At 37.6% G+C, this 16,878-nt stretch overlaps 1 protein-coding gene across 1 annotated transcript in view; it reads right to left on the bottom strand.

The window, feature by feature from the left end:
- Positions 1–16,878, bottom strand: part of UNC13C (unc-13 homolog C) — a 676,763-nt gene that overhangs the window by 382,132 nt on the left and 277,753 nt on the right. The window contains exon 9 of the mRNA XM_049852627.1: positions 577–804. Coding sequence (XP_049708584.1) covers positions 577–804 — 228 coding nt within the window. The remainder of the gene's footprint in view (positions 1–576; positions 805–16,878) is intronic.

The raw sequence follows: 16,878 nt of genomic DNA, 5'->3' as shown, positions 1-16,878 counted from the left end.
AAAATTTCTATTACTTTGCCCCCTGGGTTTGTAGCTATATCCTCATTGCTTTCAGTCTCATGACAAACAGGACTTAAAGTTTTTTAAATAAAAGAATGAATACATCGAACAGTAAAATCTTCCATAGACTAATATTTGTTTTCACCTTTAACAAACATTACCTATATACATATGCATATATATATACAAGCGTATATTCAGACACGTAATAATGTATACATGTATAGAGAAAAAAAGGTGCACATATAACATGCAAAAAAGTCTGTGACTTAAAATAGATTTATGAGTTAGCAGTCAGTATTGAACAACTAAACCCGGTAAAAAGAAGCATCTTTATTTTGCCTTGTAAATACAGTACAAGTAAGGCAAGAGGCTTGGCAAATGTTAACATGATACATAGGGACTTGGAGTTAACAACACAAGTAACTTCGGAAGTTCAAATTACTAGACATCACTAAACTCAAATTGCTTGACTCACACAGATGGATGAGGGATATTGAACTAGGAGTAAGTAAAGTGGTACTTGTTTTCTCATTAAAAAAAAAGTGACTGAAGAGACTTTTTTTTTTTCTTTACCTGTAATAGTTATTTTTGCTGACCAGTTAGATGTCCCATCCAACACACTCTGTTTGGCTGCCTTTGTGTACTGCACAAAATCTTCCTTAGAAATCTGAAACATTTCCTGAATTACTGCAAACACTTCTGGCCTGTTTTTCTCTCTGATCTTCATTCTTTCCTTCATGGCTGTAATGATGGTCTGAGTCTTGTCTTCAGCACCATGCTTAGAACTCTTTTCTGCTGCTCCTGCAATGGAAAAAAAAATGATGGTGTCGTGAATGTGTGTGTGGTTACTTTTTGATACTCCAAGGGAAGGAGAAAAAGAAGAAGCACAATGAGAATGAATGAATGATTTCATCCTGAAGAGTCAGGGTGGCTTTCTTGGAAAAAAATTAGGATAATATGTTACCACCCTGAGATTCAGAAGAATTTTTTTTTTTTTTGTATCATGAGGCAAATGATTTGAGCACCAGATCCCCAGTTTTCTTACTCTATTACTGGACTGAATCCGGAATTGTATAAATATTTGCTCTGAAATTTTAAAAAGAAATTTTAAAAACAACAAAATAATTTACCCATCAAATGTGTTATATTTTATGTTTACTCAATAACTAACCAAAAAAAAAAAGAAATAAGAAATAAATTGGATGTAAATGGCAAATGTCACTAGGAAATCTATATTTCAAATATCCGTGTTTATCCAAAGTACCTGATTATCTTTGTTGATGGAATTTTTAATAATTAAATGAAGCTGGATTATATTAAGAAGAATGAGGTATCCAGACTGGAAGAAGACTCATTAACAACTTGTGATACACAGATGGCACAATCTTGCTTGATAAAAGTGAAGAGGACTTGAGGCAGTTACTGATGAAGATCAAAGACTACAGTCTTCAGTACAGATTACATCTCAGCAAAAGAAAACAGAAATCCTTGTAACTGGACTAATAAGCAATATCATGATAAACAGAGAAAAGATTAAAGTTGCCAAGGATTTCACTTTACTTGGATCCACATTCAATGCCCAAGGATGAATCAGCCAAGAAATCTAATGACATATTGCACTGGGTAAATCTGCTGCAAAAAAAAAACCTCTTTAAAATGTTAAAAGATGTCATCTTGAGGACTGAGGTATGCCTGATCCAAGCCATGGTATTTTTAGTTGCCTCATATGGATGCAAAACTTGGACAATGAATGTTGCTATTGTTAGGAGCCATCAAGTCAGTTCTGACTCATAGCAACCATTTGCACCAAGAACGAAACAGTGCCCAGCCCTGTGCCATGCTTACAATCATTGTTATGCTTAAGACCATTGTTGCAGCCACTGTGTCAATCCACCTCATTCAGTGTCTTCTCTTTTCCGCTGACCCTGTACTTTACCAGGCATGATGTCCTTCTCCAGGGACTGATCCCTCCTGACACCATGTCCAAAGCATGTAAGGCGCTATCTCACCATCCTTGCTTCTAAGGAGCATTCTGGTTGTACTTCTTCCAAGTCAGATTTGTTTGTTCTTTTGGCAGTCCATGGTATATTCAATATTCTTCTCCAACGCCACAATTCAAAGGTGTCCATTCTTCTTCAGTCTTCCTTATTCATTGTCCAGCTTTCACATGCATATGATGTGATTGAAAATACCATGGCATGGGTCAGGCACACCTTAGTCTTCAAAGTGACATCTTTGCTTTTCAACACTTTAAAGAGGTCCTTTGCAGCAGATTTGCCTAATGCAATGCATCATTCGATTTCTTGACTGCTGCTTCCATGGGTGTTGATTGTGGGTCCAAGTAAAATGAAATCCTTGTCAACTTCAATCTTTTCTCCGTTTATCATGATGTGGCTTACTGGTCCAGTTGTGAGGATTTTTGTTTTCTTTATGTTGAGGTGCAATCCATACTGAAGGTTGTGGTCTCTGATCTTCATCAGTAAGTGCTTCAAGTCCTCTTCACTTTCAGCAAGCCAGGTTGTGTCATCTACATAACGCGGGTTGTTAATAAGTCTTCTTCCAATCCTGATGCCTCGTTCTTCTTCATATAGTCCAGCTCTTTAGGTTATTTGCTCAGCATACAGATTGAATAGGTATGGTGAAAGGATACAACCCTGACGCACACCTTTCCTGATTTTAAACCACTCCGTATTCTGTTGTTCTGTCTGAACAACTCTCTCTTTATCTATGTAAAGGATCCTTATAAGCACAATTAAGTGTTCGGGAATTCCCATTCACAGCAATGTTGTCCATAATTTGTTATGATCCACACAGTCAAGTGACTTTGCATAGTCAATAAAACACAGGTAAACATCTTTCTGGTATTCTCTCTTTTCAGCCAGGGTCCATCTGACATCAGCAATGGCATCCCTCATTCTACGTCCTCTTTTGAATTCAGCCTGAATTTCTGGAAGTTCCTTGCTGATATACTGCTGCAGACGCTTTTGAATAATCTTCAGAAAAATTGTGCTTGCCTGTAATATTAACGATATTGTTCAATACTTTCCACATTTAGTTTGATCACCTTTCCTGGAAATAAGGATAAATATGGATCTCTTCCAGTTGGTTGGCCAGGTAGCTGTCTTCCAAATTTCTTGGCATAGACGAGTGAGCACTTCCAGTGCTGCATCCGTTTGTTGAAACATCTCAGTTGATATTTCGTCAATTCCTGGAGCCTTGTTTTTCACCAATGCCTCCAGCACAGCTTGGACCTCTTCCTTCAGTACCATCACTTCCTGATCATATGCTACCTCGTGAAATAGTTGAATGTTGACCAATTCTTTTTGGTATAATGACTCTTCTTTTGACGCTTCCTGCATCGTTTAATATTTTTCCCATACAATTCTTCACTATTGCAACTCGAGACTTGAATTTTTTCTTCAGTTCTTTCAGCTTGAGAAATGCTGAGCATGTTCTTCCCATTTGGTTTTCTATTTCCAGCTCTTTGCACATGTCATTATAATGCTTTGTCTTCTCAACGCATCATTTGAAATCTTCTGTTCAGTTCTTTTACTTCATCATTTCTTCCTTTTGCTTTAGCTGCTTGATGTTCAAGGGTAAGTTTCAGAGTCTCTTCTGATGTTCATTTTGGTCTTTTCTTTTTCTCCTGTCTTTTTAATGACCTTCTGCATTCTTCATGTATAATGTCCTTGATGTCATTCCACAACTCGTCTGGTCTTTGGTCATTAGTGTTCAACATGTCATATCTGTCCTTGAGATGGTCTCTAAATTCGAGTGAAATATGCTCAAGGTCATACCTTGGCTCTCGTGGACTTGCTTTAATTTTCTTCAGTTTCAACTTAAATTTGCCTATGAGCAGTTGATGGTCTGTTCCACAGTCTGCCCCTGGCCTTGTTCTGACTGATGATATTGAGCTTTTCCATCATCTCTTTCCACAGATGTAGTTGATTTGATTCCTGTGTATCCCATCTGGCAAGGTCCATGTGTTTAGTCACCGTTTATGTTGGTGAAAAAAGGTATTTGCAATGAAGAAGTCGTTGGTCTTCAAAATTCTATCATTCAATCTCCGGCATTGTTTCTATCACCAAGGCCATATTTTCCGACTACTGATTCTTCTTCTTTGTTTCCAACTTTTACACTCCAATCACCAGTAATTATCAATGCATCTTGATTGTACATTCGATCAATTTCAGACTGCAGAAGTTGGTAAAAATCTTCAATTTCTTCATCTTTGGCCTCAGTGGTTGGTATGTAAATTTGAGTAATAGTCGTATTAACTGGTCTTCCTTGCAGGCATATGGATATTATCCTATCGCTGACAGCATTGTACTTCAGGATAGATCTTGAAATGTTCTTTTTGATAATTAATGCAATACGATTCCTCTTTAAGTTGTTGTTCCCAGCATAGTAGGCCATATGATTGTCTGATTCAAACTGGCCAATACCAGCCCATTTCAGCTCACTAATGCCTAGGATTTCGATGTTTATGCATTCCATTTCATTTTTGACGATTTCCAATTTTCCTGGATTCATACTTTGTACATTCCACTTTGAGATTATTCATGGACATTTGCAGCTGTTTCTTCTCAATTTGAGTCATGCCACATCAACAATGAAGTTCCTGAAAGCTTGGCTCCATCCATGCCATTAAGGTCGACTCTACTTTGAGGAGACAGCTCTTCCCCAGTTGTCTTTTGAGTGCCTTCCAACCTGGGAGGCTCATCTTCCGGCACTATATCAGACAATGTTCTGCTACTATTTATAAAGTTTTCACTGGCTAATTCCTTTCAGAAGTAGACTTCTGGGTCCTTCCTCCTAGTCTGTCTTCGTGTAGAAGCTCAGCTGAAACCTGTGTGCCATGGGTGACCCTGCTGGTATCTGAATACCAGTGCCATAGCTTCCAGCATCACAGCAACACACAAGCCTCCACAGTACGACAAACTGGCAGACACATGGGGAGACAATGAATAAGGTTACCAAAAAAGAATTGACATATTTGAATTATAGTGCTGGGGAAGAAAATTGAATATACCATAGACTGACAGAAGAACAAACAAGTCTATCTTGGAAAACTTACAGTCAGAATGCAAGGATGGTGGGGCTTTGTCTTGCTTACTTTGGTCATGTTATCACAAGGGGCCAATCCGTGGAGAAGGACATCATGTCATAAAGTAGAAAACCAAAACAAAACCCATTGCTGTTGAGTTGATTCCAACTCAAAGCGACCCTATAGGGCAGAGTAGAACTGCCCCATAGGGTTTCCAAGGAACCGCTGGTGGATTCAAACTGCCAACCAGAGCCCCTCATGAAGTAGAGGGTCAGCGAAAAAGAGGCAGACCTTCAACAAAATGAACTGACACAGTGGCTACAGAAATATTTTCAAATATAGCAGTGATTGTAAGGATGAAGCAGGACTGGAACATTTAGGAAGCTTTAAGTAAAGAGAATAAAAGCTCATTTACCAATGTCTACAAGAGCAGTTACTGCTGGGACCATGCATTTTTTGGCACAGAGGCAACTGAGATGTCATGAAAATGATCAAAAGATGTGTTCATAGCTAGTAATTGTTCCAATTTTCATCTACATGATTGTAAAAGCATTGCCCAATTTCTATCATGATTTTTTCAGAAATTGGCATACCAATATCTCATGGAATATTGTGGAGACTAAAGGGGATAATTTAGCTACACAATTCTTACAACAAAAGATATCCTCAGTAATATCCTTTGAATATAATTGTGTGAATGTTAAGCCCAATTTAAGTCAATAGAAGCTAAGACAAAAGAGGAACATCAAATATTAACTTTCCTTATGATAAACTCATACACAAGTTGACATCAAGAATTTAGCGAAAATCTTGATTTATTTGGAAGTATAACATTGTTTCCTATAGTGGGGAGGAGAGGGGAACAACTTTCATAATAGCCAGGGTGTGATTAGAAGAAACTAAAAGAGATGAATACTGTAATCGTAGAAAGAGCAGATTACCTGTCTTTATTTTTAACCTTTGGGGACTTAAATCACATAAAATGAAAAAGAAATAATAAAATGAATTAATTCTTTTTAAAGTAATTTGAAAGGACAGTACAAATGTCTTGAAACCTGTTGCCATCGAGTCAGTCCCCACTCACAGCAACCCTATGTACAACAGACCAAAACACAGCCCATCCCTATGCCATCCTCACAATCATTGCTGTATTTGAGCCCACTGTTGCAACCACTGTGTCAAGCCATCTGATTAAGGATCTTCCTCTTTTTTGCTGACCCTTTACATTACCAAGCATGCTGTCCTTCTCTGAAGACTGGTCCCTCCTGATAACATGTCCAAAGCACGTGAGCCAAAGACTTGCCATCCTCGCTTCCAAGGAGCACCTTGGCTATACTTCTTCCAAAGCAAACTTGTTCGTTCTTCTGGCAGTCCCTGCTATATTCAATAATCTTTGCCAACACCATAATTCAAAGGCATCAGTTCTTCTTGGATCTTCCTTATTCACTGTTCAGCTTTCATATACATATGAGGTGATTGAAAATTCATGGCTTAGGTCAGGCACACCTTAGTCTTCAAAGTGACATCTTTTCAACATTTTAAGGAGATCTTTTGCAGCAGATTTGCCCAATGCAATATGTCCCTTCACTTCTTGACTGATGCTTCCATGGGCACTGCTTGTGCATCCAAGTAAAATTAAATCCTTGACTACTTTAATCTTTTCTCCATTTATCATGATGTAGTTTATTGGTCCAGTTGTGAGGATTTTTGCTTTCTCTATGTTGAAGTGTAATCCATAGTGAAGGCTGTAGTCTTTGCTCTTAATCAGAAAGTACTTCCAGTCCTCTTGACTTTTAGCAAGGAATGTTGTGTCATCTGCAAAATGTAGGTTGTTAATGAGTCTTCCACCAATCCTGGTGCCGTGTTTGTCTTCATATAATCCAGTTTCTCTGATTCTTTGCTCAACATAAAGATTGAATAAGTATGGTGAAAGGATACAACCCTGATGCACACCTTTCCTGACTTTAAAACGGGCAGTATCCCCTGGTTCTGTTCCAATGACTGCCTCCTGGTCTATATACACATCCTGCATGAGCACAATTAAGTGTTCTGGAATTCCCGTTCTTCGCAATGTTGTCCATAATTTGTTATGATCCACACAGTCGAATGCCTTTGCATAGTCAATAAAACACAGGTAAACATCCTTCTGGTATTCTCTGCTTTCAGCCAAGATCCATCTGACATCAGCAGTGGCATACCTCATTCTATGTTCTCTTCTGAACCAGCTTGAATTTCTGGCAGTTCCCTGTCGATGTACTGCTGCAACTGCTTTTGAATGATCTTCAGCAAAATTTTACTTGTAATGTTAATGATATTTTTCCATAATTTTGGCATTCTGCTGGATCACCTTTCTTTGGAATGGGCACAAATATATATCCCTTTCACTTAGTTGGCCACATGGCTGTCTTCCAGATTTATTGGCAGAGATGAGCTAGCACTTCCAGCACTGCATCTGTTTGTTGACACATCTCAATTGGTATTTCATCACTTCCTGAAGCCTCATTTTTCACCAATGTCTTCAGTACAGCTTGGACTTCTTCCTTCAATACCATCTGCTCTTGGTTATATGCTACCTCCTGAAATGGTTTAACATTGACAAATTGTTTTGGGTACAGTTTTTACCCTGTGTATTCCCTCCATCGTCTTCTTATGCTTCCTGCATTGTTCAGTACCTTCCCCATAGAATCCTTCAAAATTGCAACTTGAGGCTTGAATTTTTTCTTCAGTTCTTTAAGCTTGAGAAACGCCAAGCATGTTCCTCCTTTTTGGTTTTCTAACTACAGGTCTTTGCACATTTCATTATAGTATTTTACTTTGTCTTCTTGAGCTGCCCTTTGAAATCATCTGTTCAGCTTTTACTTCATCATTTCTTCCATTCACTTTAGCTACTCTATATTCAAGAGAAAGTTTCAGAGTCTCTTCTGATATACATTTTGTTCTTTTGTTTTTTTCCTGTCTTTTTAATGACCTCTTGCTTTCTTCATGCAGGATGTCCTTGATGTCATTCCACAACTCTTCTGGCCTTCAGTCACTAGTGTTCAATGCATCAAAACTATTCCTGAGATAATCTTTAAATTCAGGTGAGATACACTCAAGGTCATACTTTGGCTCTAGTGGACTTGTTATAATTTTTTTCAACTTCAACTTGAACTTGCATATGAGCAGTTTATGGTTTGGTCTGCATTTGGCCCCTGGTCTTGTTCTGTTTGATGATATTGAGCATTTTCATGGTCTTTTTCCACAGATGTAGTCCATTTGATTCCTGTATTTTCTATCTGGTGAGGTCCATGCGTATAGTCACAGTTGATGTTGGTGAAAAAAAGGTATCTGCAGTGAAGAAGTTGTTGGTCTTGCAAAATTCTATCTTGCAATATCCTGCATTGTTTCTATCACCAAGGCCGTATTTTCCAACTACCGAGCCTTCTTCTTCTATTTCAACTTTCATATTCCAAACACCAGCAATTACCAATGCATCTTGATTGCATGCTTCATCAATATCAGACTGCAGAGGTTGATAAAAATCTTCAATTTTGGCATTAGTGATTGGTGCATAAATTTGAAAGCCATATTAACTGCCCTTCCTTGTAGGCGCATGACCATGAATTTGTTTTACTGTGGCGGCTTGTGTGTTCCTGTGGTACTGGAAGTTTTGCCACTGGCATTTCAAATACCAGCAGCGTCTCCCTTGGTGGACAGGTTTTAGCAGAGCTTCCAGACTAAAACAAAATAAGAAGAAGGACTTGGCGATCTACTTCTGAAAAAACTTGGCCACTGGTAACCTTATGAACAGCAGCAGAACATTGTCTTATATAGTGCCGCAAAGGGAGCCCATCAGGTTGGAAGGCATTCAAAATACAACTGGGGGAGAATTGCCTGCTCAAATTAGAGTTAACCTTAATGATGTCGATGGAGTTAAGCTTTTGGGACCTTCATTTGCTGATGTGGCACAACTCAGAATAAGAAAAAACAGCAGCAAACCTCAATTAACAGTGGGAACATGGAATGTACGAAGTATGAATCTAGGAACATTGGTAGTCGTCAAAAATGAAATGGAACCCATAAAGATTGATATCCTAGGCATTAGTGACCTGAAATGGACTGCTATTGACCATTTTGAATCAGACAATCATATGGTCTACTATGCTGGGAATGACAAATTGAAGAAGAATGGCATAACATTCATCATCAAAAGGAAAATTTCAAGATCTATCCTGAAGTTCAAAGCTATCCATGATAGGGTAATATCCATGTGACGCCAACATCTAAGCAACTATTATTATTGTGGCTATTACTGCCCCCGAGGGCTTTAGGAAAGAGTGTTAGAGTCCCTGGAATTAAACTTTATGTTTTTTTCTAATTTCAGGGAGAGCTCAGCTAACTATTACCTACACAAAAAATGCTCACTGAAGCAATGGCTACCAACTTAAAAGCTAGAATGTGAAGTGATTCTTCATCCAAAGAAATCAATATTGTCCTTAAAACTGACTCTTGGATAATTTGACAATTAGCTTCAAAATCTTTCACCTCTGATCTTGATGTTGGAGTAAAGAATCTACTCTAGTATGTACAGACAACAGACAGACCCATTAGCTGCAATATTGTTAATCTAAGAAGATCAGGTTAACTGAGAATTATATTTAAGCTTTTTATCTGTTATTTCTAGAAAAGATCTGTAGCTATATTATTTTTACTTTTACGTTTGTTGTGTGAATGAAAGAAAATGATTCAGCTTAGATTTATTTAGCTCAGAGATCAAGACAAATTCATAATTACGTTTTTGTCACTCATCTGCAAGTATTTTTCATTGCCCTATTATTTATCAAACCCACATTCCTCTTTTTATTTTTCTAATCAAATGATTTCTTAAATAGTTGCAACTTGTCATGTATTTTAAGCCCTTTGGTTTTATTATTTTCCTTCAGCTTTCTCCTGTTTATCTCAAAGTCATAGAGATAACATTAAATTTGCATTTATATGAGTCTCCCTTCACAACGTGTGGTAGAAGGTCTAGTAGCATCACTGAAGTACAGTAATATGCAATGCAGAGATCACCAATAAATGAAATCAAAAGAGATAATGTACAGGAAAGGCGCTTAGTAAAGTATAATGCATTATCCAACTGGAATGGATGCATCATTATTACTTTTAAAAATAATTAATTGATAGATCAAACAATAAAATTATGCACAAGAAAACTGCAAGAAAGTAAAACCCTAGACAGAGGCAAACTTATGCCACACAGTTCCCTTCCACATCAATTAATGGGACAACCAATTAACCAGAACCCTTCATTTTTCTTAAGTTTTTATTTATTATTCAAAACATCTAAATTTCAAATGAAACATTCATTCACAATTTCACCACCCTTACACATCAACTATTTACAATTTTAGTGTTTCTTCTAAATAATTACCTACATACATATAACAACCACAACATTCTCCCTTGGTCTCTGTGCCTTCTCTTTCCTATTTTTCTCAACAGCTATTCCAAAACATTTCTACTCTCTTCAAGTCACCTACCTCACCCTCATTATCCTCTTTGTCAGCATATGATCTGATCTCCTACTTAACAGAAAATAGAGGCCTTCTAAACTCACTGACCACATTTTCTCCTCTTCTCTCCTCTCCTAGGGAGGAAAAAAAAAAAAAAAAAATCTGATTTGTAGGATTAGCACATTTCCATGGTGTAAATTCTACCGTGACTGATTTCAAGCATCTGTCTCACAAAATTGTTGAATATTTAAAATTAACACTGACATAGCTACCTGTATTCGAGTCTCATGCTAGTCTATAAGGCTGTATTAAATGTGTATTTCAAGTATTTAGCAGTGTTTAGAAAATGCCATATACTCTATAAACAGAAACAAGAAGATGTTTCTTAGCAGAGCCTGAGATAAAATAATTACTACAATTGAGTATTTATTTGGCTCTGAGTATAATGTAATGTGTTATGAACTTTTAGCAAACTCTGACACTAAGACCACAATCCTGGGATAAGCAAGACTAAGTTCAATGTAAAATGATGAGCATGCTGTGGAATACACCCTAGCCAGAGAACAAAATATATTTGGCCCTTGGCTTCTGATTTGGAATTCTCAGAGAAAAAAGGCTATGTGCCTATCACTAAAAAGAAATCACTAGAAGGCAGAATTTGGTTGGCCTATATATACATGTATACATAAAAAAAACCCTGGTGGTGTAGTGGTTAAGTGCTATGTCTACTAATCAAAAGGTCAGCAGTTTAAATCCACCACGCACTCCTTGGAAACTCTATGGGGCAGTTCTACTCTGTCCTACAGGGTTGCTATGAGTAGGGATTGACTCGACGGCAGTGGGTTTTTTTTTAACATATACATGCATTTAATAATCAGCATAAAAAAAGAGAATACATGCAAATATAAATGGAAGAAATACATCAAGAAAATCTCTTAAACATGGCAAAAGACCATAGTGGCTAACGATGCTTTGGGTATAAAAACAGATAGTCTTGTGTGTGAATCTTGGTCTAACTATGGAAACTTAGGATAGTTACTTTATCTCTCTAAGTCTTAGGTTCCTCTTCTGGAAAAAAAAAGAAAAACAATTGCAGTGCCTTCCTTAATAAGGTAACTGAGAAGATTAAATGAGACAATGCATATAGCTTCAATAAGAATAATTGAATAAATATATTTCAGAATGTCAAAAAAGTGAAGATATAGGCATTTATTAAAGAATTCCACACTAACAGGGAATTTCAGGGGTTTGAGCTTCTTAATTACTTGACCTATGAAGCAACTCCTTGAAAAATCTCCCATGGACAGGATCTGTCACATGCTTTAGAACACTGATATTCTATAGCTATTTTGATGGGGACCAGTGAAATTCTTAAAGATAAAAGAAAATAGAATTCAAAGAAACTGGAGAAAATCATTTGCTTTTTGGACACCCGTAAACCGTTGTCTGTGCCTGAGGCTGGTGGACCCAGAGGAGGTACGTGGTTAACATCCATGGAATGTATGCAGAGAGTCCGACACGAGGCATCTGAATATTCCTTTCTCTCTCTAGCCATGTCTAGCATAGAAATGTGTCTTTACTGCTTTTCTTTTCTTTGGCAGTAAGATCATGTAGGTGGGTCTACTTTTGGTGCCTCTCTGTTTTTCTTTCCTATGAAATCATGTAGGTGGGCATGTAGTTGGTGTTTTCCTCCCTTTTCTTTAGTTGCTCTACATTCAAGATAATCGACCCTCTTTTTTAAACATGCCTCCAATCTTTTCAAGGGGTAGACCCCCAACTCCCCCAATCCATAAGTCATCTGTCTCCTTTTTCTTATAAAATCAAAGCCACACACCTCACACGATTTCTTGCAAACAACAAAGGACTTATGTTTAAGGGTAACTGGGGGAGCACAGATCTAACATAGTATCAAATCCCACTCCTGAAGACAGCCCAGCCATTGACAGTGGGAGAATGTAGGCAGGTAGCCACCTTTCAAGGAACTACTAGCTTCTATAAAGGACTTCATTGCCAATAAACAAAGCCAAAAAAAACAAAACCAAATACCTTTTCTCTTCCTCTACCTATGCTATCCCCACTATATTCAATCATCCCATTATTACTAAATGCAAAAATTTAAAACAACTTTAGGAAATGTCTGCATATTTAAAAAATACAAAATCAAGAACACATTCTCATTATTACGTGTTAAAGCCACTACCTCTAATAAGCATATTGATTTTTTAGAGACTTCTTAATCACTAAAGGGTCAAAAATTATCTATAATGATTAGGTAAACAAATGACTAATCAATAAAGTGTTAAATTTTCAAAAAAAAATTGACTTTGAGAAGAAGAGAAAAAAGGGAGAAATGGAAGGAAGAAATATATTTATTCAATGTTTAAAATGTTAGAGCTTGTCTTCATATTCTTTTAAAGAAAAACACACAAACAAAAAAACTATTCTACACACAATAAAGCAAAAACAGTCTCTGACACCATGAACTTGGCTGTCACCTACAAAGAATTCCCAGTGCTGTTAGAAGCTGACCTGGTGCTCCCACCTGGGCCGTGTCATTCTCCTGTTGTATGTCAGCAATCTCATGAACATCAGTCTCAGACAAGGGTACCCTGTGACCATGCTGAAGTGAGACAAAATAAGATCACTTCATAATTTTGTCTAAGCACAAAGACAGGGTCACTGTACAAACCGTAACATACCAAACATCCCCTTTCCCAGCTAATATGTATGGTTGCTGCTTCTTTAACAACTGCGGCTATAGCATCGCTCTCATCTTCCCTCTTTCTAGATAACATTTATTAAGACAGTCATAGAATGTCCTCACTTCCACACAACACCCAGGCCAGACTAAGCTTCTGCTTTCTCTGAGACGCCCTATGGCTCAACTCTGGCGTGCATTCTCCCTCACAACAATGAGTGATAAGCCCGACTTTTCAAACTGCAGGTATGTTCCTGGTGATCTCTGGCTGGGGGGCATTGACAAGCATTATTATCTTTTCACACATGAGGAAAGTGATGCCCTGAGAGGTTTTTAAAAATCTCCCTACTGGCAGGATTAGAAACCAGATCTTTCTCAAGTAGCTCAAGTCTACCAAAAAAAAAAAAAAAACTGATATTCATCGCATATGTTATATGCTATTATGTAAGATACACCCACCCTCTTTATCCTCCTTTATTAGCCTACCCCAACACCTGAGAATATTCCATTATAAGTTCATTCCTTTAGGTTTAGGAACTGGCCATTGTGTTCAGGTAACTTATTAAATACTGATTCCAGTTTTACCAGGATTAATTTATTGGGTCATTTCACTCTTAGTCTTTTTGGAACGTCAATGCATTAAGTATGTTGTGATAGAGGTGTTGGTGTTTGAGGATATACTCCAAGATAGATGGATTGGCCATAGAGGGCAGCCCTCGAGGAGTCATCATGACAGCAATCTCTGAGAAGCCAAGGTCTAGACAGTTTGGAATGTCTAAAACACAGGTGCAACACATAGGAAAATGGGAAAATGCTAAAAGCAAAATTCAACAACTTCCCATTTTTCCTGTAGGACCAACTTTACATATTTCCTTATAAGTTAAGAAAAAGCACTAGGCTGGGAGTTCAGAGACCTGTGTTCTAACCCTGCCTGTGTGATCCACTTGATTCTTTTTGTCAAGACACTAAATTTCTAGAAGTTAATAAAATCAGTAGATTGGATTCAAGGTCTCAAAGCCTCCCCTGATAGTCTGTTTTTATGGAAAGATGATCTTCAAACCATTATAGGCCATTTCTAATTGTAGTTCTCTTGCCCTCATTAATTGTTTAACCAACATTTATTGAGCAACTGTTGTGACTACATGTGTGACAAGCTCTGGAAAAATAAAAAACACGGTCCTACTCTACAGCACTAGATACACAGAGTACTACTTCTAAGCATTCATTACATAAACGTATTTTGTATGATTGGAGTTGAAAGAATAGAATGTCAAGAGTTTCCATGATTTGTGTTCACATCTGTTCATCTGAGTTAATTCTAGAAAGTAAAGTTGAGGCCAGAGACACATATTACTTTCTTTCTAGCTCTGAAAACCCAGAATAAAGTTCCCACTCACAGTCGCCTGCTCAATAAATAAAAATAACTGACTGTCTTAAAATATCATGGTTACAGAATGTGGTACTCGGAATACAAAGAAAGAGGAATCAATATCTAATTTACAGGTAGGAGTATACTAACAAAATTTTATTAATGTTATGAATTTGCAGTTGCTTATATTAGAACATATAACCTTAACATGGAAACCCTGGTGGTGTAGTGGTTAAGTGCTATGACTGCTAACCAAAAGGTCGGCAGTTCAAACCCACCAGGGACTCCTTGGAAACTCTATGGGGCAGTTCTACTTTGTCCTATAGGGTCACTATGAGTCAGAATCAACTTAACAGCAATGAGTTTGGTTTTTTTTTTTTTAAGCTTAACATCTTTTTTTTTTTAACATGAGGAGCCCTGGTGGTCGGACTGTTAAGCACTCAGCTGCTAACTGAAAGGTTGGTGATTCAAACCCACCCAGAGGCTGTACGGGAGAAACACCTGGTGATCTGCTCCTGTAAAGATTACAGCCTAGAAAACCCTATGGGGCAGTTCTACTCTGTCACTTACAGTCACTATGAGTCATAATTGACTGATGGCACCTAACAACTACAACAACAAGGTTAATGTAACATCAGTGGGTAAAATACAGAAGCAAAGAACACATCTTACAAAATGCAGCTCCTCTGGACTTTTGGTAGAATGCTTTCTCACCTTATGCAGGTACTTGAAATTTCCAGTTAAGAATTAAAATTAAGCAGAATGTTTATTCAGTGAGGCTCTGGGATTCCTTCTCTGGAGATGTGTAAGGAAGTATAGACCAGTTGGGTTAGGTAGCGTGATTATTTGCACATTTTTCTAATTTCTATAGTTGTCTCTTTTTCACTTTGAAAAGAAAATCAAGGAAATTATTTTTACATATAATCTCTCTTTTATTTATATCTCATTCTGCACACACACAACACTCACCAGATTCAACACACATGGTTCCTATCTTTTTCCTAGGTGAAAACTGCCACTGCAACTGCTATAACAGGTTTCTATAGGTTATATTAATATTATTCAGGGTCATGAACCTGCTCCTTCTTTAGCCAATTATTCCACAACAATATGTGTTTTTCTTTTTCCAGAAAGAAGAGTGTCTTTGTAAATGGTAGGGCACAAATGAATTCATTTAAGAAAAACCAGGTGGACTCTGGTGCTGCCACTGGTTCGGAACCAAGATGGGAAGAATAAATCAGTTCTCTTTTCTCAAAGATTACCCTCTCAGTTTCCCTGTACCGCCTCTGCTCCTACTCACCTCCTATCAGCCTTGGGCCAGGAAGGCAGTGAAATGTAGGAACTACCACCAAGTAGGAGCCCTGGTGGCACCAGTGGTTAAGCATTTAGCGGCTAACAAAGAGGCTGGCAGTTCAAATCCACCAGCTGCTCCTTGGAAACCCTATGGGGCAGTTCTACCCTGTCCTGTAGTGTCACTGTGAGTCGGAATCAACTTGATGGCAATGGGTTTGGTTTTTGGTTTATCACCAAGTAAAATCAGCTACAGAGGAGTTGAGATGAGGCTGTTTGGGGTATCTATTTGGCATTTTCGTGCACCTCTAAACCTACAAGAAAGCAGTGAGTGGGTTTTTAGATTTACCTGATCTAATTCCACTTGACTGCAAGTATGCAAGTCACACACCCAATACTTGATGGGAATGAAATACCAAACTCAAATCAATTTGAAGTAACTTTACATACTCTCACTTCTGCACGGGTAATTGGTTAGACCACATGTGGAGTGTTTTTTTTTGTTTGTTCATTCTGTTTTTTCTTTTCTTTAATTCTCTGTGTGCATGTGATGACAAAGGCAATACCTTCAGAAAAGAGTCAGCAAAATAATGAGGGGTCTAGAAGCCTGAAGAAAATTAAAAAAATATCTTTAAGTATTTGGGAAACTGTCATATACAAAGTAAGAAGATTTATTAAATATTTTTTCCAGTGGTAAGATTTGGTTTAAGGGGTGAAAGTTACTCCGAGGAAGACCTTGGTTCAAATTTTAATTTATAGCTAGAATTTTCTAATGCTGAATTAAGATGCCAATCAAGATATTAAATTTTCCCTGGAGATATTCAAGCAGAGACTGAATGACCATTTGGAAAAGGAAATCATAGAACCTTCTTACATTTACAGGAGGCTGAATTAGCTATGCCTTCTAGCTCTGATTTCTCTTAATTTTTTTTTTCTTTCCTTTTCTTCAGTGTTGGCATACATTAAGGTATCCTCA

Source organism: Elephas maximus, chromosome 13 (genome assembly GCF_024166365.1).
Source record: "Elephas maximus indicus isolate mEleMax1 chromosome 13, mEleMax1 primary haplotype, whole genome shotgun sequence".
NCBI lineage: Eukaryota > Metazoa > Chordata > Mammalia > Proboscidea > Elephantidae > Elephas > Elephas maximus.
Note: the sequence above shows the minus strand (reverse complement) of the source record. Positions and strands in the feature narration are given on the sequence as shown.